Here is a 23709-nt window from a genome sequence, read left to right on the forward strand (position 1 = left end):
CTATAAGATCCCCCCTCATCCTCCTATACTCCAACGAGTACAAACCCAGTCTATTCAGCCTCTCTTCATAGTCCAACCCCCTCATCTCCGGTATCAGCCTAGTGAACCTCCTCTGCACTCCCTCCAAGGCCAAAATATCCTTACGCAAGTGCGGTGACCAAAACTGCATACAGTACTCCAGCTGCGGCCTTACCAGTGCCCTGTACAGTTGCAGCAAAACCTCCCTACTTTTATATTCTATCCCCCTCGCTATAAAGGCCAACATCCCATTTGCCTTCCTGATCACCTGCTGCACCAATAGGCTGGGTTTTTGCGACTCATGCACAAGGACCCCCAGGTCCCTCTGCACCGTAGCATGCCCTTTAAATGGTAATCCCTCTACTATTATTCCTGCCAAAGTGGATAACCTCACACTTGCTAACATTGTTCTCCATCTGCCAGGTCCTTGCCCACTCGCTTAGCCTATCTAGATCCCTCTGCAGACTTTCCACACCCTCCGCACAATTTGCCTTTCCACTTGTCTTCGTGTCATCAGCAAATTTTGACACCCTACACTCAGCCCCCTCCTCCAGATCATCTATATAAATGGTAAATAGTTGAGGCCCCAGCACCGATCCCTGGGGCACTCCACTAGTCACCAACTGCCAATCAGAATAGCACCCATTGATACCAACTCTCTGCCTCCTATTAGACAACCAATCCTCTATCCACGCTAACATCTTACCGCCAACTCCATGCCCCCTAACCTTCTGAAGCAACCTTTTGTGCGGCACCTTATCAAATGCCTTCTGAAAATCGAGAAAATCGAAAACAAATGCAACATCTGCAAACCTCAAGGTTGTGGATTAACTGAAACTCTCTAGGTATATATCACTTGTATACAATCATGAAAACTATCTTTTTAATCATTAGCTGGCTGGACGCTTAATTTGGAGGGACACTTAATTCTGGCTAGTTGATCTTTCAATGTGCATTAAGGAGATGCACATGTGGTTCCTGACATAGATCAGCAGGAAACTCAGCTATCGAATTACCATTGCTGGTAGGAGTAGAAAATTTTGCTGATCCCCTCATTTCTAGTAACACTCTTGTCAATCTTTTTTACACTTTCTCGAGTGCCCATGTATCATTTTTATAGTATGGGGGTCAGAACTGTGCATAGTATTTAATTGCTGCTTGAACTCATCTTAATTGAATCAATAATTTTGTTTCTGGCTTTGGAAGGAACTAATAAACACAAAAATCAGCTTGCTCTCTGTATATTGTGTATTTCATTTCGAGTACCCTGATAGAGCCCTTAAAAATTAAGTTCCTGATGTATTTGTTACCGTAACATACTGTCAGTTTAAGATCTAGTTTAACTTTCTTATTACAAATACGAAGCTTTCAAGATGAACAAGCTTTTTTAGAAAATCACTTTATTCAAGTTTGGCCTTCTCTGCTGAGTAGCATTTACTCTTAGAACTTGGTGTACCAGAAATCTATTTTGAATTAACTGGGAGGTTCTCCTGAATTTTGGCTGTGTTTTTAAAAACTATTCAAAAATTTATTTTACCAATACTTTTAATGTGTTTCAAATTGTATTTGTAGGTAGCTACTATAGCAGAAACAGACGAGTCCGGAGATTCCGCTGAGGTTGTAACTGACTCTCAAAAACGGCGAGAAATCCTATCTAGACGACCTTCCTACAGGTATGATTTTAAAAATCTGAGAAAAATATTGAAATAAAAACTATTTGGAATCTCATTGCTTCTTTATTGTGGTTTTCTGCCACATACTACGTATCTTACTGCTCCACAAAGTAAATGATGTCCTTTGGCTGCGTCAGATTTTCTATGTTGTGTATTTATTTGTTAGTGACACAAACAGGCTTACATTAACACTGCAATGAAGTGACTGTGAAAATCCCCTGGTCGCCACAGTCTGGCATCTCTTCGGGTACACTAAGAGAGAAGTTAGAATTGCTAATGCACCTAACCAGCGTGACTTTCAGACTGTAGGAGGAAAGAGGAACACCTGGAGGAAACACATGCAGAGTCTGCACAGACAGTGACCAAAGCTGGGAATTGAACCCAGGTCCCTGGAGCTGTGAGACAACAGCGCTAACCACTGTCATTATATCGTCCTAATGTTTCTTGTAATTTTTTAACTAACCATAAACCATGACACAGGAAATTCATTACATCTAAAAATAAAGATACCTGGTTGATTTATAGTTTTCACATAAGAATGTAGCCTAGATGGGGACTTCAATGACAATTACCAAGAGTGACTCAGTAGCACCATTACTGGCTGAGATTAAGGACATTTCTATTAGCTGAAACCTGCAGTGGTTGGTGAGAAGCGTGAAGTAAAAACCTGTTTGATGTTATCCTCACCAATTTACCTCATGCATTTTCCATAACAGTGTAGGAATGACTCCTGTGACCAAGTCCCAACTTCACATTGAGGACACCCTTCACCTAGCCCTATCACTGTGCTAAATGGGGTAGATTTAGAACAGATCTAATAGCTCAAAACTAGGCATCCATGAGACACTGGTCCACCAACAGCTGCAGAATTATATTCCAGCTCGGTCTGTAATTTTATGACCTGACATATCACTGCAATTACCTTCAAGCTTTGGGGTTAACCTTGGTTCGTTGAGAATACATATGTTCCACTATGCTCCTCAATCAAGTGAAGCAGATTATATGCACCCTAAACAATGGAAGCAGTATGCTGTGCACAGTGTGCAGTGATCGCACAACTAACAGATAAGATCAAAACTCTACAGTTTTTCCACATCTAGTCGTGAATGTCAATACATAATTAAATGATGAACAGGAGGAGATTTGATGAACGTCTCCATCCTTTATGACGGGGGGTGGGGGGGGGTGGCATTTTGTCAATGCAAATAACAAAGCTGAAGCATTTGCATCTTCAACCTCGTGTAGTGTGGATGATCCATCCTGGTCTCTTAAGGTTCCCACAATCACAGAAGCCAGATTTCAGACAGTGCAATTCACTCCAAGTGATATGAAAAAACAGTGGATGCAGTAAGGAAAGTTTTTAAAGTTTATTTATTAGTGTCACAGGTAGGCTTACGTTAACACTACATTGAAATTACTGTGAAAATCCCCTAGTCGCTACACTCCGGCACCTGTTCAGGTACACTGAGGGAGAATTTAACACGTCTTTCAGACTGTGGGAGGAAACCAGAGCACCCAGAGGAAACCCATGCGGGCACAGGGAGAAAGTGCAGATTCTGCACAGTGACCCAAGCCGGGAATGGAATCCGGGTTCCTGGCGCTATGAGGCAGCAGTGCTAACCACTATGCCACTGTGTTGCCTGATGGGTCACAGCTGTAGAGTTGAAAATTTGTAATCTAGAATTTAAAACACAGCTGCAACATTGGCATCTCCTCAATGAAATGCTGAGGCAACACCCATCAAAAGACAAGACAAATCCAATCCGGCAACTACCACTCCATCAAGCTCCTGTCAATATCAGTAATATTGCAGACATCGTCAGCCTCTCTTTACGACAATCTAAGGTCACTATTTGCTTCAAGAAGACGACCATTATCCCAATACCGAAGAAACGCCGAGCAGTGTGCCTTAATGACTATTGGTCAGTGAGGTGCTTCGAAATGCTAATCATGGCATGAATCAATTCCAGCCTTCTGGACTGCACCCACTACAGTTCACCTACTGCCGCAACAGGTCCGCAGCAGACACCATCTCCCTGGAACACCTAGATAACAGAGACATCTATGTCAGACTCCTATTTATTGACTACAGCCCAGCCTTCGACACCATTATCCCTGTGAAACTCAACTCCTGGGCTTGGGCTCCTCCCTCTGCGACTGGATCCTGAACTTCTTAACTCGCAGACCACAATCAGTAAGGATAGGCAACAACCGCTCCTTCCACGATTGTCCTCAACACTGGTGCCCCACAAAGCTATGTTCTCAGCCCCCTACTATAATCCTTATACACCAATGACTGGCCAAATTCCCCTCCAACTCGATTTTCAAGTTTGCTGACAACAACACCATAGTGGATCCGTTCTTAAATGATGACCAGACAGAGTACAGGATTGAGATAGAGAATCTAGTGAACTGGTGCGACAACAATAATCTCTCCCTCAATGTTAACAAAATGAAGGAGATTGTCATTGACTTCAGGAAGCATAGTGGAGAAGATGCTCTTGTTTACATCAACGGGGACAAAGTAGAAATGGTCGTGAGTTTCAAGTTTTTAGGTGTCCCGTTTACCAATAACCTGTCCTGACACTATGCCGACACTATAGTTAAGAAAGCTCACCAATGCCTCTACTTCCTCAGAAGACTAAGGAAATTTGGTATATCCATTGTGAGTCTCACCAATGTTTGCAGATGCAACTTAGAAAGCATTCTTTCTAGTTGTATCACAGCTTGGTATGGCTCCTGCTCTGCCCACGGCGCAAGAAACTACAAAAGGTTGTGAATGTAGCCCAATCCATCACGCAAACCTGCGGCCTATCCAGTGACTCTGTCTACACTTCTCGCTGACTTAGCAAAGCAGCCAGCATAATTAAGGACCTGGGACAGTCTCTCTTCCACCTTACTCTGTTGGGAAAAAGATGTAAAAGTCCGAGGTCACATACCAACCGATGGGAAACAAGAACAGCTTCCCTGCTGCTGTCAGACTTTTGAATGGACCTATCTTGCATTAAGTTGATCTTTCTCTACACCCTAGCTATGACTGTAATGCCACATTCTGCACTCTGTTGTTTCCTTCTCTCTGAACAGTATGCTTTGTATAGGTGCAAAAACAATACTTTTCACTGTATGCTGATACATGTGAAAATAATAAATCAAGTGATTGAAGGGTTCTCAGTGTTGTCAAGTAGCAATTACTCACCAATCTGCTCATTGACTGCACCATCAATCACCTTTTGACCTCATTACAAGCTTGGTCCAAGCATGGACAAAAGACTAAATTACAAGAGTGGTGAGAATGACTGTCCTTGATTTCAAGACAGCATTTGATTGACTATGGCATCAGTAAATCTTAGTAAAGTTGAAGTCTGGGTGAATTAGAGAGAAAACCTTGTATTAACTGGAGTTGAGGCTATCACAAAGGGAGATGGTGAGATTGTTGGAGGCTTATCAATTCAGCCTCATATTGATGCAGGAGTTTCTCAGAGCAATGATCTAGGCCAACCATCTTCGGCTGCTTTATCTATGACCTTTCCTCCATCGTAAGGTCAAAAGAGGCTTTTTTTTTGCAATGTTGTGGCGGTGGTGGTTTGAAAGAAGGTGCTATGTGGTTGGGAGATGATGCCTCTGAACAGTAATAGTCATGTGAGCATGCCTCAGTTCAGCTTGGCGACAGTAACTGCAACTTGGGTATCAAGTGCATCGGTCATCTCCTTAACTCCTCACTTTTATGGATCAGTTCTTTGGTTGCCACCAGACTGTGTGACTGTGTGGTCTAGGAGACAAGAGTCGCTGCGTTGGAGACATTGCTTCTTGACAGGGCTTCTGGGCTGGACCATGCCTGCTCCAGCAAAAGCAAGCATTCGCCTCGGCCTGGAACTTTTCCAAAAGCAGAAAACAAAATAATACTTACTGATGAACTGTGACTGCTCTTGATTGGATAGATTCCCAAAACTCTGTTTTTGCCTCTTCACTCCCCTCAGTATAGCACTTGGTACAAGAGATGGTTTGAGGGTACAGTCACATTGCCAGTTTTAAATGCATCCAATGAATGTACCTGTGATGTGGAGGAAGCATGAAGATTTGAGAGGATTTTTGATCTCTTTATTCTATTTTGTCTGTATGTTTATGCTTCACTGCAGTAACATGGATTGTTACATTGATGTGATTTCTTTTGGTCATGCACTAGTACTTGTACCTGCAGCAAATTTACATAAGGATAATTAAGCTTTATTGAGTATGATTGCCGAAAGTTAGATTCCATTCGCAACTTCTCAGATACTGAGTGAGTCTGTGCCGACATGCAGCAAGACCTGGACAACATTCAGGCTTAGGCTTGAGCTGATGGGTGGTAAGTCATACTTGTGCCGGGTAATGACCATCTCCAACAAGAGATTCTGACACGTTCAGACTATGTCTTATCATTTGTCATTAAATTGACTGGCAGAACAGGCTGTTCAAACTTTCAAAAATGATGTGAAGCAACAGACAATATCCATGGAGACCAAATTGGAATGGTGGTTGTTCAATTATAGGAACACAACACACCATAACAGGCGTTGCTCCAGCAGGGTTGTTTGTGTAATGATGGCTTCATACAGATTAAGCCAATTATTCCTGAACTTGGCGGGGAAGATGGAGTCCCAACAAGAAAACAAAAAAAGAAACTTTGATTCCACAAGGGCAGGAAGAGCTTTTCCAACTGGTGGTTTGGTTTATGTAAGGAACTTTGGGGATGGTCCCACAAGGATCCCTGGGGTCACAATGGAGAAAACAGGATCTTACTGTGATGTTAGTATACCTTTTTAAGAGAGTTTTTATTTAAAAATCCCGATCTCTTCAGTGTTTTCTTAGCTCACAACCTCAGCTGATATAATTTGTTACCAGTTTGACTGGAGATGTCCTTTTTATTGCTATTTCAATAGCTCAAATAGGGTCTGTTTATTTTAGTCTGGGTTTTTTTTATGATCCTGCATTGTTAGGAGGCAGTCGACAGAGAGTATAGAAACTCTAAATGGCCAAATAGCAGAAGCCTTTGATTCTCTCCATGGACTGCCATTAGCACCTCTTAGAATTCCCGTTGCTTGTATGGCTGTCGCTTATCTTTCATTCCCTCATTCCACAGCATAAATATTTCCAACTTTCCATGTCTTTTAGCTTTGACAAAGGGCCATCTGGACTTGAAAAGAACATCAGTTCTTTTCTCTCCCTACAGAAGCTGCCAGATCTGCTGAGATTTTCCAGCATTTTCTTTTTTGGCTTCAGATTCCAGCATCCGCAGTAATTTGCTTTTATACCATTACCACCTATCAGGTTAAGGGCTCCAGGCATGCCTGAGCTTCACCATCTCCATGATCCTCACCAAGTCACACATCATTCTGACTTGTTGATGTATGTTGTTGGGTCGAAATGCTATTCCTCCCAAGCAGCACTGGGAATTCTTCCACGGCATGAGTGTTATACTGCACGCTACTTTTTCTAGGACAATTTGGGAAGGGCAGTAAATGCCAACCTTGCTAGCATTGCTCATATCCTGTTAGAAGTGAAAAAAATCTTGCCCATAATTAATTCTATCTTAACAAATGAACCATATAGATTATCTTTAATTTTGCCTATAAATAAATGCTTCATGCTCATTGAAATGAATCTGTGAGCGAGGAAGAGAACATCCGGTCATTCTTTCCTCCCTAAAGGGAAGAAATATAATGGCGATACCTATGATTTAAGAATACTTCAGATGACCTCACAATAACTTCTAGTGCATAATGGTTATGCTGAACAATTGATGATTTGAATCACATTCAATATTCTTAACCGTCAGTGTACAATGCTTCAAGACTAGACTAGGACGAGAAGAAATTAGTCTGCATTGCTTATATGAGGTGTATCACTGCAGTTCATATGATGTTTTCTGAATGTATTCGAGGATAGGGAGATAAAGAATCTCTTTTGTGCAAATTTAAAAAATATGACTGGCTATTGTGGAATGGTGTCTGCTGAACTTCATTTGCAAGCATTTGAGTAATACTGAAAGGTTGCATGTGAATTGGAAATGATAATCAATCTGCAAAAATTGTCCTTAAGATTGTACTTTATATTGGCATTAAGGGTATAGTACAGTCTTTATTTACGAGTTTGTTTGAACTAATTTTAAAAAACTATCTTTGGGATTGTGGGCATTGTTGGCAATGCCCACATCCCAGGTAGTAAGCCTTTTGTGGTTGATTTAAGGTGAAACGCCATAGCTCTGTTGTGCAAAAGGTTTCAAGATTCTGATGCGGTAATGAAGATGAAGACTTTAAGAAGAGCATAGGGCTTGGACTGAAGCCATGAGATGATGGCATTCCAATTGCACCTGATGTATTTGCCTATCTAGATCATAGGGGATGCAACAAAGAAGTACTTTACAAGTTATGCTTTGTATCCTGTATTCTACACACTGCAACTATCGTGCAGTGGTGATGGACAAGTTTAGATTTGTGGATGAGCTGCTGAACAAGTGAAAACTATAACAAAGTTCTCCTATCCTGCCTCCAACATTGCTCCTTCTGTAATCATAAGCTCATCTAGAATTCTGCTGCCCTTATCCTGATTCGCGCAATTTCCTTCCCCAGTCTTCTTGTGGTCGTTGGCTGCCTTGTGGCTTTTGCTAAGGAACACATCAGTTTTAAAATCTTTACTCTTGTCATTAAATCTCCCCATGCCCTTCCATCTCTGCAAGATCCACCAACACTCCTGTAACCCCTCAAGACCTTTGCACTCCTCCTGGCCTTTCGTGCATCCTTTTTGTTTTTAAAAGCTCCGCTATTGTCAGCCATGCCTTCAACTGCTGAATGTAGAATTCCCTCCTTTAACATCTCCACTTCTCTGTTCTCCTTCTAATAAGTTCCTGACAACTTCCCTGTATGGCCAACTTCCTCTTCACCTGCTCATGTATTTCCTTATATGATCTGGTGTCAAATTTTGTTTGTTCTGTAAAGTGCCTTTAGAATGTTAGACTGTATAAATGCAAATTATTGTTGTCAGTCCAAGCCTGGATGTTGTCCTGGTTTTCCTCCATGTGGGCATGGACTGTTTTGAGTATTTAAGGCATTACAAATGGCGATGAACACTATGTAATCATCAGTGGACAGCGCCTTGTTATCCTATAATAGAAGGAAACATTGATAAAGCAATATTTTAGATAAAGTGTGTGAATTCTGCATTAGGCCTATAGTTTGTATTCTAAATTTGTTCAAAATAGCTTCTGTGTTCATATAAAGTTGTTTAAAATAGTTTAAGAAATTGTCTGTGCAAACAAGTGCAGTATGCCCCAAATTCATGATGTTACATATTTTAGCAGTTAGAATGAATTTGGACCGGTTGTCATGGCCATGGATTTTTCTTGGCAGTCTTGCCCACTAAAACTCTAATCATGTCACTTCCACTTAGGACTGCGTGCTGATAAATGGGCAACTGAGGGAAACTAAGACTCCATAAACATTTTTGTCCACAATTATGGTGGAGACCAGCAATTGCACACAGATGATGAGGCTGAAATCTTATCACCTAAAAGTGCCTACTGGCAATCTCTCCGCTCTCCCCTGAAGTTTCCAGCCACATAGATGATGGAATCCAACTGAATTACATAGAAACATAGCAAATAGAAGCAAAAGTAAGCAAATTTGTTCTTTGAGCCTGCTCCACTATTCATTATGATCATGACTGATCATCCAATTCACTAGCCTGATCCTACCTTCCCCGAATATCCTTTGATTCCCCTTTGCCCCAAAAGCTATATCTAACTGTTTGAAAACATACAATTGTTTTGGCTTGAACTGCTTTCTGTGGGAGCAAGTTCCATAGTCTTACCACTCTCTGGGTGAAAAACTTCTCCTCCTCTCAGTCCTAAAAGGGTACAACGTATCCTTAAACCCTGACTCCTGGCTCTGGACTCCCCCATCCTTGGGGACATCCTTGCTGAATCTACCCTGTCTTCTCCTGTTAGATTTTAATAGGTTTATGAGCGATTTCCCCCTCATTCTTCTGAACTCCAGCGTATATAATCCTAACCACTTCCCCAGGAATCATTCTAGTAAATGTTCAAATCACTCCCTCTGCTCTGTCACCCCTTCAAGGCTCAAGGTGCTAGACCAGGGTGTCAGTGCCAAGGGGCAGTGTGTCACTGGCACTGCCTAGGCACATGGCTTGAAGGGGAATCTGAGGGTGTAGCAGGGCCTGGGTCGGGTATCTGAAGTGGGGGTGGGGGCTGTGGGGATTGAGGGGGAAGGGGGTCTGAGAGGGCTAGTGGGTGAGGGGGGTGGGCAGGGGTGGATTGGGTCACTCTCATGCCTACGTGGTGTGTGTGGGGGTGGGTAATGTTACTTGTGGTTGGGTGGGGAAGATGGCCCTTTTAAATGAGAGTTTGCTGTTGCTCCCCTGGTTAGTATAAGGGGCGCCTTTTTTTTTGTGGGGGAGAGGGGCCTGTCTGCAAACGCAGATATCGGGTGCCATTTGTAACTGGTGCCCTGATCTCGGAATAGCAGGGCTGGCTGGTGAGTTCCCCAAGATGGCCTCGTTTGCATACTTCAGGTTGGTGAATTGCACCCAACAGATGTTGCCAGCGCCAGCAGTAAATACTCCTGTTTTGCCACTGGTGTGGGCACTTATTCTGAAAATGGGAGAATACCACCCACTATGTCTAATTTCTTGAGTCATGTTTTGAGTACCTTTTTCTATTTTACTTTTGTGCCAGATAGGACGAATGAATTGTTGCAGTTCACCAATGTGTTCTTTGAATATTTGCCATTGCCTATCCACCATCACCCCTTTAAGTAACATTTCTCAATCTATCATAGCCAACTCGCACTTCATACCATTGTAGTTTCCATTAAGATTTAGAATCCTAGTCTCAGAATCAAACACATCACTCTTCATCTTGATGAAAGATTCTATGTTATGGTTAGCTGCAAAAAAGAGTCAGGTTTACGAGATTGAAATCATTTGAGTAGTGCATGCTCTTGGAGTGTGTGCCCCAATACAGGGCAGCACGGTGGTACAGTGGTTAGCACTGCTGTCTCATTGCGCTAGGCTTCTGTGTTTGATTCCCAGTTTGGGTCACTGTCTGCGTATTCTCCCCATGTCTGCGTGTGTTCTCTGGGTGCTTTTCAGTTTCCTTCCACAGTCAGAAAGACGTGTTGGTTAGGTGCGTTGACCATGCTAAATTCTCCCTCAGTATACCCGAACAGGCACCAGAGTGTGGCAACTCAGGGAATTTCACAGTAACTTCATTGCAATGTTAATGTAACTTGTGACTAAAGTCACCCATGATTACAGATGTTCTTTTATCGCATGGATCTCTAATTTCCTGCTTAATGCTATTTTCACTGTAGTTTGGGTGTTTATATTCAGCCCCCATTAACATTCAATCATAATTAACTTCATAATACAAGTTTTTTGCTACTATTGGTCAAAAACATAGTTGTGAAACCAACTTGCACTTGATTTTTGAAAGAAGTTTTATTTTGTGAATAAAATTCTCTTCACCTGTGAAAAGTTAGATGATGAGACACTTTGTGATCACTTTTTCAATCTGTCATTCCTTGTTGTTCCCTCAGTAAAGCATCGGGAATTCTTCAGTTAACCATATTCACTTGGTGGCATTGTGCATTCGGTAATTAGTTCAACTTGTTCTGTAGAATTTCATTTGGAAGATGTTTGTAAAAGAACCAAGGTTTAAGATTTTAGAAGGTTTGCAATTGTCTTTTGTGTTGCAATTAGCTGAACTGAGATGATGTTATTTCAGAAAAATCCTAAATGAGTTATCTTCTGATGCACCTGGTGTTCCAAAGATTGATGAAGAAAAATCTGAGGAAGAGGGAGCAACAGCTGCTATCACAACAATGGCAGTACCAACATCCATCTACCAGACGAGTACTGGCCAATATAGTATGTACTATAATTTTAACTTGTGTTTGTTGATGCATAGTTAGTTATGTCATTTCTTGGCCCAATTTAGCAACCCTGTTGAACACAGGCACAAATCATCACATAATGGCCACTAAATCTCATGAGTGGCCAAAAATGGGATTTGCACCAGTGAGATCTCAGTTTGAGATCTTCCCCATCCTCAGCTGATGACACAGTCATCGCAATCACCCTTTCTAGGTGAGAATCTGATTTCCATAAATTCCAGTACATTTCAATGCATTGGAAGTGTGCAGGTTAGGTGTATTGACCTTGCTAAATTGCCCCTTAGTATCCTAAATTGGGTAGGTTAGGTGGATTAGCTAAGGTAAATGTGCAGGGTTACGGGGATAGGTTTGGGAGCAAGACATGGGTCAGATGCTGAGTCAGTGCAGCCTCGTTAGGTCGAATGGCCACCTTCTTTATTGTGGAGATTCTATGATGGTTAAAATATGCTCATCAGTCTTGATGCCGTAAAGTCTGCCCTTGGGGGCGTGACTTCACACCAAAGCAAATCACTGCTGGTTTTCAAAAATGAAGGGCCCCTATGCCCTTTAATAATCCCAATCTTGGGATTCCTGGCTTTGTTGGCTTCTTTAGACCCCACCCCTCCAGCTCACTGTCTAACTTTTGATGCCCCTTTTAAATTGCACAGCATTGTTCTATACAGCAAGGAAAGCCTGTGAGCTTCACACCTTTTTTTTAACTTGTCTGAACCAATACTGTGCATTTTTGGGAAGATTTCGCTCTTACTTACTTAACTGTGAATATGCTATCATTTTTCAATAGCATTAGCCAAGGGTATTTGTTGATTTGTTATGTCAGAATTAAAGCATTTAGGAATTTCTGCCTGTTCAATCTGTTTCAATGTCTGGCTAATTGATGGGTAAAATCAGATTACTGTTCATGTCCTACTTGAGTTTGTGTGTTTGTATATTTACTAGGATGCTACTGGGACTTGATGGATTGAGTTATAAAGAGAGGCTGGATAGACTGGGACTTTTTTCTCAGGAGTGTAAGAGGCTGAGGGGTGATCTTTATAGAGGTCGATAAAATAATGAGGGGCAGAGATCAACTAGATAGTCAATATCTTTTCCCAAAGGTAGGATAGTCTAAAAGTAGAGGGCATAGGTTTAAGGTGAGAGGGGAGAGGTACAAAAGGGTCCGGGGACAATTTTTTCACACAGGACGGTGAGTACTTAGAACAAGCTGCCAGAGGTAGGAGGAGAGATGGTACAGTTTTTGTCTTTTAAAAAGTGTTTAGACAGTTACAATGGGTAAGATGGGTGTAGAGGAGTATGGGCCAAATGCAGGCAATTGGGACCAGCTTAGGGGTTTAAAAAAAGGACTGCATGGACAAGTTGGGCCAACGGGCCTGTTTCCATGCTGTAAACTTCTAAATGACTCTACCTCAAACCATTCTGAGGCTTTCTTTGCTATCCAGGCTCATAGTTGTGAGAGTTTGGGGTAATTATGGACATTAGTGGCACAATACTAGTAAAGTTCAGGAAGGGAGAAAGCTGGGGGTAAAACTTTAAAAAAAGAACGGTGTGATATGGGATTCATAAATCAACTGTTACAGACTTAAATTTTGAAATGTTTTTCGAAAATGATCTTTTGAAACCAGAAGAGTTAACCCTGTGGCATGTTTGCTCCACCTCTTGGCGAGCTAAAAATCTGTCTTGTTCTTTAAACATCAGATTGGTCATGTCGTATTTCTTGAAATCAAGCACCTGAACAGCGCATTTTTTAAAAGGATATGTGTAATAAGTCCAGTAAGACCAGGTCTTACTGGTGACTTTTAATGTGTATAAACATACACATTTTGAACCTTTTTCGGCCATTTCAGTGTTAAATCTTTATTTTGTAATTTCTTAGTTTAATTTCTAAATTGTAAAGTTGGGGCACAAACACAGCATCAGGATGTTAATAATTTTGCATTGCCAGGTAAAGTTGCTACTGTAGCAGATTCATCAATGAGAAGCACAATATGAATGCTTTTTAATCTATATATTAATGTGATTAACTTCAAAACAATCATATAATCTATGTGGTTCGGTATTCCAGTTTGTCAAGGTAGTTTATTTTCACTATTTTTCTACCATGTTATCAAGATGGTGTTTTTTGGGGAAAAAACATTCTGCACTTTGTCTGGTATTTTAATTAACTTTGATCTTTTTTTTCAGTTGCCATTGCTCAAGGTGGAACTATCCAGATTGCAAATCCAGGAGCTGACGGTGTACAGGGACTACAGACTCTTACAATGACAAATGCTGGAACGCCTCAGCCTGGGGCAACCATCGTGCAATATGCTACACAGTCAAGTGATGGGACACAACAATTCTTTGTTCCAGGCAGCCAAGTCGTTGTTCAAGGTATGAGAAGTAGATTTATTTGATATTGCAGCAGTGTTTTAATAGAAAAATATTGAAGAACTAAAGGGTTTTGTTGAAGGCTGAAGCCCTGACAAAGGAAAAGGCTTACTTTATTGAAAAAAAACTACAAGTATTCATCACTGGTGTAAATTTAGAAAAATAGCAGATGACATACGACTAATTTGTTTTCACAGCCATGTATTCTTAAAGACAACCTAACAACTATTCGTAATAAAATACGCCCCTGTTGACCAGATGACCTGGATTTAAATTTCATGAGTTTTATGCATAGGACAAGTTTGGGCAAGTTTGTTAGTCTCAGTGGGATGGAGGCAAACCAGGTCTGAAGCAATTCTGCCATATGTCAAACACGCATGCTTTGTGTGACTGCTTGGAAGAAAATGGAGAAGCATTTTTTTCATTCAACAATTTTACAGTTAATGTGAAATGGTCAATATTTGGGAATAGAATCAAAATTTAGCTTTATGTCAGATAAACATTATCACATTTTAACCATACATTTCAAAAAGATAACCACTGTTTTACAACCTATACTTATGATATTTTCCCTGCTACTCTTCAGAAGTCAATAACTTAAGAAGAGGCATTGGTCTACAAGTTTCAAGCATTTGCTGGCAATGAGTGTCTCATTTACAGAAGGAGAGATATATGAAGTCAGTTGAAAAAAAATTAAGTATATAAAGTTAGCAGAGAGGGAAATGAAATTGCTTGAGAAAGGAAGGAACGTTTTCTGCTGCTTCTAATAGCAGATGGAAGGAACTGAATTGGCTGATTCCTGGCACTTAGGTGGTAGGAAGTTGTTGAAGGCCAAGTATTTTCAGCCATTTTTGGCTAAAGCTGTTTAAAAACACAGCACCCTTGGAGAGAGGGCACAGAGAAGATTACATGTGACATATGGCACAGAAACAGGCCATTCAATCCATCCAGTCCTACCTGTTTATGCTGCCTCATTGCAATCTATTATTGTGACCATTTATTCTCTTCTCCCTCAAGCTTGTCAAATTTGCCCTTAAGTGCATCTATACTGTTTGCCTAAACTGCTCCCTGGGTTAATCAGTTCCACATTATCATCACTCTTTGAGTGCAGATATGTCTTCGGTTAGATTACTTGGTGACTATCCTTTATTGATGACCTCTAGCTGTACTCTTCTTCACAAGAGGCAACATTTAAATTATGAAAAATTTTGATAGACTTGTATGGGGTCACTTCTCAGTCTGTTTTCAAGCAACGTGCCCTTTTCAGATATGTGTACCCTTGTTTTTCAATCATTATTGTAATTCCTTGCTGCACCCTCTCCAGTGTCTTTGTATCCTTTTTTATACCATGGTAACCAGAACTCTTAAATATGACTGTACTAAGATTCAGTACAGGTTTAGTATAGCTTCCCTATTTTTCAATTCTATCCTTCTAGAAATATAACTTAGTGCTTGTTTTTCTAATGTCCTGATTGGAAAGTTTCCAGGAATGTGGGATTTAAGTATACTGGAGAGGCTACAGAACATGGATTGTTTTCCTTAGAATGCAGAAAATTTAGGGAAAATTTAATGGAAATGTTCAAAATCATGAAGGGTTTTGATAGTTAAAAAGATTTAAATTGTTCTTGAGCAGAAGGGTCAGCAGCCAGAGAACACAATTTAATGTAGTTGGCAGAAAAACAAAACTCAGTATTTTTATTTCTGCAGAGTGTTATGGTTTGGAATGCGCTATCTGAATGGATGGTGAAAGCAGATTCAATAATTCTCAAAGAATTGGATAAACATTTGAAGGACTTGTGAGAAAAGGGCTGAAAATGGGGCTCTTTGAAAGAGCTAGCATAGGCTTGCTGAGCTGAAAAGATTATCTGTCTTTTGTATTTGTGCTGGGTTCTGCCATAGTTAAGATAGAACTGTTTATATCGCACGTTCCTCCCATTTAGTTGCCTGATTTTACATTATCATTCTTCACAGGGTGTGGTTGAGCTGTAAGAGTTTTTCTCTAATTCATTGGCTGTATGACCATTTAGCATTCACGACTGATGCCCTAATCTTGGGCTTCTACTTCTATCTTTAACCTGCTCTACTTAATGTGTATCTTAGAGAAATGCAAGATTTTGCCGTCTTATAAATGCATTTTATTTATTCTCTTCAACTAATGCTTCACAACATTGCTTATGAATATTTATTGATGTATGCAGTAGAATTTGCCCACCTATCTATCTATCTGAACATGCTTTAATGCTTTTTGCTTTTGGATGTACTTGCATACACTACGTTTTCAAATTAAACATAAAATTTGTCAGTAATGAGCCCAGTTCCCCAATGCATCAAGATCCCCCTGAAGCAGTTGAGTATCACCTGCAGTCCTGACACTTGCACAAGCCTTAAAATCACCTGTAAACTTGCTGAATGTGTCCCCAACATCAACAACTAAATCATTAATAGACCTTGCAAAGAGTTATAGTCCTAACATTGAACCCTGCAGAGCATCTCTGGTGACCAGTCTTCAAACAGATCTAAATCCATCAATCTGATTGAGGTGCCTTCATTGTGAAGGTGAGACAGTTGGCACATGGATTGCTTGACTAATGATGTTGTAAATATCTGCCTACAATAGTTGGGTTGGTGAAGAGGGTGAGATCAACTTGATCCCTGACTCATGTCAAAGGGCAGAAATGTTTCATGTCTTGTTTCCCTCCGATCTGGCTTCAGTGGTGCTCAGTGCAGAGGTGTACTGAATTTTCTGATCAGAAGAATAATTGACGTTGATCAGCAAGAGGTTTTACCTTGCTATGTCTCAATTGTTTGTATTTAATAGAATCCGGAGCTGCTGTAGAGAACTCACAATTGACTGTGTACCTTTGTACTTTCAGCTCTGTCGGTCCATCCTATTGTTGGATGGGGCATATTTAGCAATGATGACAGAGGAAATTGGGATGTTGGCTGATAGATGCAATTCTAAGTGCAACCACCACAGAACGCTACAGGGTTTACTCAGCCACGATTTCATGTATCCTATTCTACAATATCTGGGTTGTTCCTGTTGGGTCTAACTCCTACTTTTCTTATGATATTGCTTTTCATATTATATTTCTTAACTTTGCGGATTGCAAGGCTTTTTCCTGAGACCACTTGGCATCAACCAGATAGTGTTTTTTAATCCATTTGTGGGCATCACTGGCTGGGCCATCATTTATTGCCCAACCCTAATTGCCCTTGAACAGTCAGTTGGAGAACACTGCTGTGTATCTGGAGTCATGTAGGTCATAGGTAAGAATGACAGATTTCCCTCCCATAAGGACATCAGTGAATTAGATGGGTTTTTATGACAATCAACAATGGTTTCGTAAAAACAAATTACTGTGGAATTTGAAACAAAAACAGAAAATGTTGGAAAATCTCAGCAGGTCTGACAGCATCTGTGGAAAGGGAACAGAGTTAAGCTACTTTGAGAAGAGGCATATTATTTTCCTTCACTTATATGTACAGCACCTTTAGTACTTTTACATTCATGCCTCCATGTAAATGTTATTTTGTGTTGCCACTGACTGGAAGAAACCATCTACATTCTGAAACAGCATGGGCATGAATCCAGAGCTGAGAAAGGCTTTTTTTCAAAAAAGCTATGCATAATGAACACTGGTAGGGTGGCATTTTAGCTCTTTTTTGGGCATTGCTGATTGTTGTGACTGTCTGTTTGTATAATTGAATGAATTTTTCCATTCAAGGGATGTGGATGTCACTGACTTATGCCAGCATTGTGGCCTTTCGCCAAGTTGATGACACATTCCATCACTTCACTGATGATTGAGAATAGACAGGTTGGATTTGTCCTGCTTTTTGTATACATGATATATCTGGGCAATTTTCCACATTGCTAGGTAGATGCCAGTGTTGTAGCTGTATTGGAACAGCTTGGCTAGGAGTGTGGCAATTTTTGGAGCATAAGTCTTCAGTATTATTGCCAGAATATTGTCAGGGCACATAAACTTTGCAGTATCCAATGTCTTCAGCTGCTCCTTGATATCACATGGAGTGAACTGAATTGGCTGAAGACTGACATTTTGTGAGGCTGGGGATCTCAAGAGGAAGCCAAGATGGATCATTCACTAACTGGCTGAAGGTTGTAACAAATGCCTCAGTTTTTTGCACTGATGTACTGGACTTGCACACTGTTGAGGATCAGTGGAGCCTCCTGGTGAAGTGAGCTGTTTATTTGTCCACCACAATTCACGACTTGATGTGGCAAGATTGCAGAGCTCATATTTGATCCTTTGGTTGTGGAATCTCTTAGCTCTATCTATAGTTGCTTACCTTATTTGACATGCAAGTAGTCTTCTATTGTATCTTCACCAGTTTGAAGTTTTTTTGATTATATTCATTGAAAATTTTCTTATTTTACATACGTAGCAATTCACACAGTGCTTGCGTGTATATTCCAACATAACTGGGCACAGGACTCCCTGTGGCCAGGGGACAAGCCCCTTGTACCTCCGGCACCCACCCCGCCCAAATCCCGTCCAATTGCACCAGTAATGACAGTAATAATATAAAAACAAAAAGGCAGAGGAATGCTGCTGGAGAACCAACTGAGCGCCCAAGTAGCCCAGGCTGTAAAGTGAGGAGAGAAAAGAGAGACAGCAAAGGAAAGAAAGAGAAAGGTTCTCATGTTGGTCCTTGAACCTCAACAGGGTGGGAAGGAGTACTCAGGTAAAAGGCCAGGGTGCGTCCACCAATCGGGGGAGGGGGAGTTGTTCTTTGGGAGCACCCAGGTTCGTGTGGCCATCGGGTATCTACTCACCCAGCGTTTGAGGTTTTTTAGGTGAGATTTTTAAGTGTGCTTGTGCTGCTTCTGGCACTCTTCATTGATGTGGAGATGCCGGCGTTGGACTGGGGTAAACACAGTAAGAAGTCTCAGAATACCAGGTTAAAGTCCAACAGATTTATTTGGTAGCCCAAACCACTAGCTTTTCGAGCGCTGTCCTTTCATCAGGTGAGTGGGAGTTCTGTTCACAAACAGGGCAGATAAAGACACAAACTCAATTTACAAAATAATGGTTGGAACGTGAGTCTTCACAATAATCAAGTTTTAAAGGTACAGACAATGTGTGGAGAGAGCGTTAAGCACAGATTAAAGAGATGTCTATTGTCTCCAGCCAGGACAGTTGGTGAGATTTTGCAAGCCCAGGCAAATCGTGGGGGTTACAGATAGTGTGACACGAACCCAAGATCCTGGTTGAGGCCGTCCTCTTGTGCGGAACTTGGCTATCAGTCTCTGCTCAAGGGACTCTGTGCTGTTGTGTGTTGTGAAGGCCGCCTTGGAGAACACCTTACCCAAAGATCAGAGGCCCATTGCCCATGACCGCTGAAGTGTCCCCCAAAAGGAAGAGAACACTCTTGCCTGGTGATTGTCGAGCAGTGTTCATTCATCCATTGTCATAGTGTCGGCATGGTCTCCCCAACGCACCATGCCTCGGGGCATCCTTTTCTGCAGTGTATCAGGTAGACAACTTTGGGCGCGTTGCTACGACAATGGATGAATAAACACCACTCGACAGTCACCAGGCAAGAGTATTCTCTTCCTGTTGTGGAACACTTCAGCGGTCACAGGCATTCAGCCTCTGATCTTCGGGTAAGTGTTCTGCAAGGCGGCCTTCACAACAGACAACAGCACAGAGTCACTGAGCAGACTGATAGCCAAGTTCTGCACACGTGAGGACCACCACAACCATATAGAATGTAGAACATTACAGTGCGGTACAGGCCCTTCGGCCCTCAATGGTTCCACTGGTCAGTGCAACAATCTAATTACTCTCTAACCTAAACTATTCCAATGTTATCCATATGCCGATCCACTGACTGTTTGAACGCCCTTAACGTTGGTGAGTCCACAACTGCTGCAGGCAGGGCATTCCACACCCTTACTACCCCCTGAGTAAAGAACCTACCTCTGACATCCGTTCTTTAATTACCACCCCTTAATTTAAAGCTATGTCCCCTCGTGTTAGCCATCGCCATCCGAGGAAAAAGGCTCTCACTGTCCACTCTATCTAACCCTCTGATCATCTTGTATGCCTCAATTAGGTCATCTCGTAACCTTCTTCTCTCTAATGAAAATAACCTCAAGTCCCTCAGCCTTTCCTCATAAGACCTTCCCACCATACCACGCAACATCCTGGTAAACCTCCTCTGCACCCTTTCCAATGCCTCCACATCCTTCTTATAATGCGGTGACCAGAACTGTACACAGTACTCCAAGTGCGGATGCACCAGAGTTTTGTACAGTTGCAACACGACCTCACGGCTCCGAAATTCAATCCCTCTACCAATAAAAGCTAACACACCATACGCCGCCTTAACAACCTTATCAACCTGGGTGCCAACTTTCAGGGAGCTATGCACATGTACACCGAGATCTCTCTGCTCATCGACACTACCAAGAGTCCTTCCATTAGCCCAATATTCTGTACTCTTGTTACTCTTACCACAGTGAATCACTTCACACTTCTCCGTATTAAACTCCGTTTGCCACCTCTCAGCCCAGCTCTGCAGCTTATCTATGTCCCTCTGCAAACTGTAACATCCATCCTCACTGTCTACAACTCCTCCAACTTTGGTGTCGTCAGCAAATTTACTAACCCATCCTTCTACACCCTCATCTGGGTCATTTATAAAAATGACAAACAGCAGTGGCCCCAAAACAGATCCTTGAGGTACACCACTTGTAACTGAACTCCAGGTTGAATATTTCCCATCAACCGCCACCCTCTGTCTTCTATCATAAGAACATAAGAAATAGGAGCAGGAGTAGGCCATCCAGCCCTTCGAGCCTGCCCCGCCATTCAATAAGATCATGGCTGATCTGTCGCTGCTCAGTTCCACTTTCCCGCCCTCTCCCCATAACCCTTAATCCCCTCTCCTATCAAAAACCCATCAACCCGCGTCTTAAAAATATTTAGCGAGGCAGCCTCCACCACTTCAACGGGCAGAGAATTCCAGAGATTCACCACCCTTTGAGTGAAGAAGTTCCTCCTCAACTCCGTTCTAAACCGCCCCCCTTTTATCTTGAGGCTGTGCCCCCTAGTCCTATTGTCTTTTTTGAGCGGGAAGAGTCTCTCCACCTCTATCCTATCCATCCCATTCATCATCTTATACGTCTCAATGAGATCTCCCCTCATTCTTCTAAACTCTAACGAGTACAAGCCCAGTTTATTCAGCCTCTCCTCATAGCTCAACCCCCTCAACTCCGGTATCAGCCTAGTAAACCTCCTCTGCACTCCCTCCAAGGCCAAAATATCTTTGCGCAGGTGCAGCGCCCAAAAATGCACACAGTACTCCAGTTGCAGCCTCACCAATGCCCTATGCAGCTGCAGCAAGACCTCCCTACTTTTATATTCAATCCCCCTTGCTATGAAGGCCAGCATCCCATTCGCCTTCCTGACCACCTGCTGCACCTGCAAGCTGGGTTTTTGCGACTCATGCACAAGGACCCCGAGGTCCCTCTGCACCGTCGCCTGCTGCAGTTTTTCGCCACGTAAGTAATAGTCCTTCCTACCATTCTTCCTATCAAAGTGGACCACCTCACATTTGCCAACATTAAATTCCATTTGCCATTTCCTGGCCCATTCGCCCAGCCTATCTAGATCCTTCTGCAGACTCTCCACACCCTCCGCACAATTTGCCGTTCCCCCAATCTTGGTGTCATCAGCAAATTTCGACACTCTACACTCGGTTCCCTCCTCCAGATCATCTATATAAATGGTAAAAAGCTGAGGCCCCAGCACCGACCCCTGGGGCACCCCACTAGTCACCAACCGCCAATCCGAATAGCACCCATTGACCCCCACTCTCTGTCTCCTATTTGACAACCAATCCTCCATCCACGCTAACACCCTACCCCCAACTCCATGTCCCTCGACCTTCTGCAATAACCTCTTGTGAGGCATTTTGTCAAACGCCTTCTGAAAATCTAGAAAGACCACATCCACCGGCTCTCCTCTATCCACCGCCCTAGACACATCCTCATAGAACTCCAGTAAATTTGTCAGACACGACTTCCCTTTTAATGAAACCGTGCTGCGTCTGCTCTATCAAGCAATTCCCTTCAAGATGCCTTGTAATTTCCTCCTTAATGATAGATTCTAACATTTTACCTACCACAGACGTTAAACTAACCAGCCTATAATTCCCCGCCTTTTGCCTGGCACCCTTCTTAAACAACGGCGTAACATTAGCCATTTTCCAATCATCCGGCACTTCACCGGAATCCAGCGACGTTTGGAAAATAACCACCAAGGCATCCACTATCACCTCCGCCATTTCTTTCAGAACCCTCGGATGCATTCCATCCGGTCCTGGGGACTTGTCCACAATCAGCCCCTCCAGTCTGTCGAGCACCGCCTTTCTAGTAACAGTAATGTCATTAAGACCCTCCAGTCCTACCACCTTTCCATCTCTAACACCCGGCAAATTATTCACGTCCTCCTCCGTGAAGACAGAAACAAAAAAGTTATTCAATACCTTAGCCATATCCCCATCCCCTACCACTAGGTCCCCTTTCTCATCCTCTAAAGGACCAACATTCACCCTAGCCAGCCTCTTCCTTTTTATATATTTATATATATCAGCTCGCCAATGCCTGATCCAAACTGCTAAATCACCCTCAATCCCATGCATCTGCATTTTCTGCCGTTGCCTACCATGGGGAGTCAACCAGGATCTTGGGTTCATGTCATACTATCTGTAACCCCCATGACTTGCCTGGGCATGCAAAATCTCATGAACTGTCCTGGCTGGAGATGATACACATCTCTCTAATCTGTGTTTAACACTCTCTCTCCACTCACATTGTCTGTACCTTTAAGACTTGATTACCTCTAAAGATCGAATTCCAACTATTATTTTCTAAATTGAGTTTGTGTCTTTATATGCCTTTTTTGTGAACAAAACTCCCACTTACCTAATGAAGGAGCAGCATTCTGAAAGCTAGTAGCTTGTGCTACCAAATAAACCTGTTGGACTTTAACCTGGTGTTGTGAGACTTCTTAGTGGTTGGAAGCAGGGTGGTGGTAGAAGGCTGTTTGTGTGACTGGAGGCTGGTGTCCAGTGGCCTACCACAGATATCAGTGCTGGGTCCCGTTATGCTTCATGATTTCTATAAACGATATAGATGAGAATGTGGGAGGGGGGTGAAAAGTAAGTTTGCGGATGATCCAAAGATCAGCAGCGTAGTTAATACGTTAACTTGGGTTGTAGGAAGATATAGATGGGCTGATCACTGGCAAATGGAATTTAACAAGTGTGAGGTGATGCACTTTGGAAGAATAACAAGTCAAGGGAGTATCCAATGAATGGCAGGACACTAAGAAGCTTGGGGTGAGAGGGGAATCTGAGGGGTGTTTTGTGCACAAATCCCTGAAGGTTGGCAGGACAGGTTAAGAAGGTAAACAGGACACTTGCCTTTATCAGTTGTGACATAGATTATAAAAGCAGGGAGGTTATGTTGGAGCTGAACAAAACTTTGTTTGGAATACTGTGTGTAGTTCTGGTTGCCTCATTATAGGAAAGATGTGATTACACTGGGGAGTGTGCAGAGAGAAATTCACCAGGATGTTGTCTGGGTTGCAGCATTTGAGCTATGAAGAATGGCTGGGTAGGTTTGGGTTATCTTCTTACGAACAGAGAAAGCTGAGAGGGAACCTGATTGA

The 23709-nt window shown here is 42.3% G+C and overlaps 1 protein-coding gene across 9 annotated transcripts in view; it reads left to right on the top strand.

The window, feature by feature from the left end:
* Window positions 1-23709, top strand: part of LOC145358363 (cAMP-responsive element modulator-like) — a 118600-nt gene that overhangs the window by 41085 nt on the left and 53806 nt on the right. For all 9 annotated transcript variants that reach the window (XM_080212355.1, XM_080212345.1, XM_080212402.1 and 6 more), the window contains 3 exons: window positions 1591-1691; window positions 11470-11612; window positions 13817-14005. In XM_080212355.1, coding sequence (XP_080068481.1) covers window positions 1591-1691; window positions 11470-11612; window positions 13817-14005 — 433 coding nt within the window. The remainder of the gene's footprint in view (window positions 1-1590; window positions 1692-11469; window positions 11613-13816; window positions 14006-23709) is intronic.

The sequence above is a fragment of the Carcharhinus amblyrhynchos genome, chromosome 2 (genome assembly GCF_965287045.1).
Source record: "Carcharhinus amblyrhynchos chromosome 2, sCarAmb.v2.hapA, whole genome shotgun sequence".
Classification (NCBI taxonomy): Eukaryota; Metazoa; Chordata; class Chondrichthyes; order Carcharhiniformes; family Carcharhinidae; genus Carcharhinus; species Carcharhinus amblyrhynchos.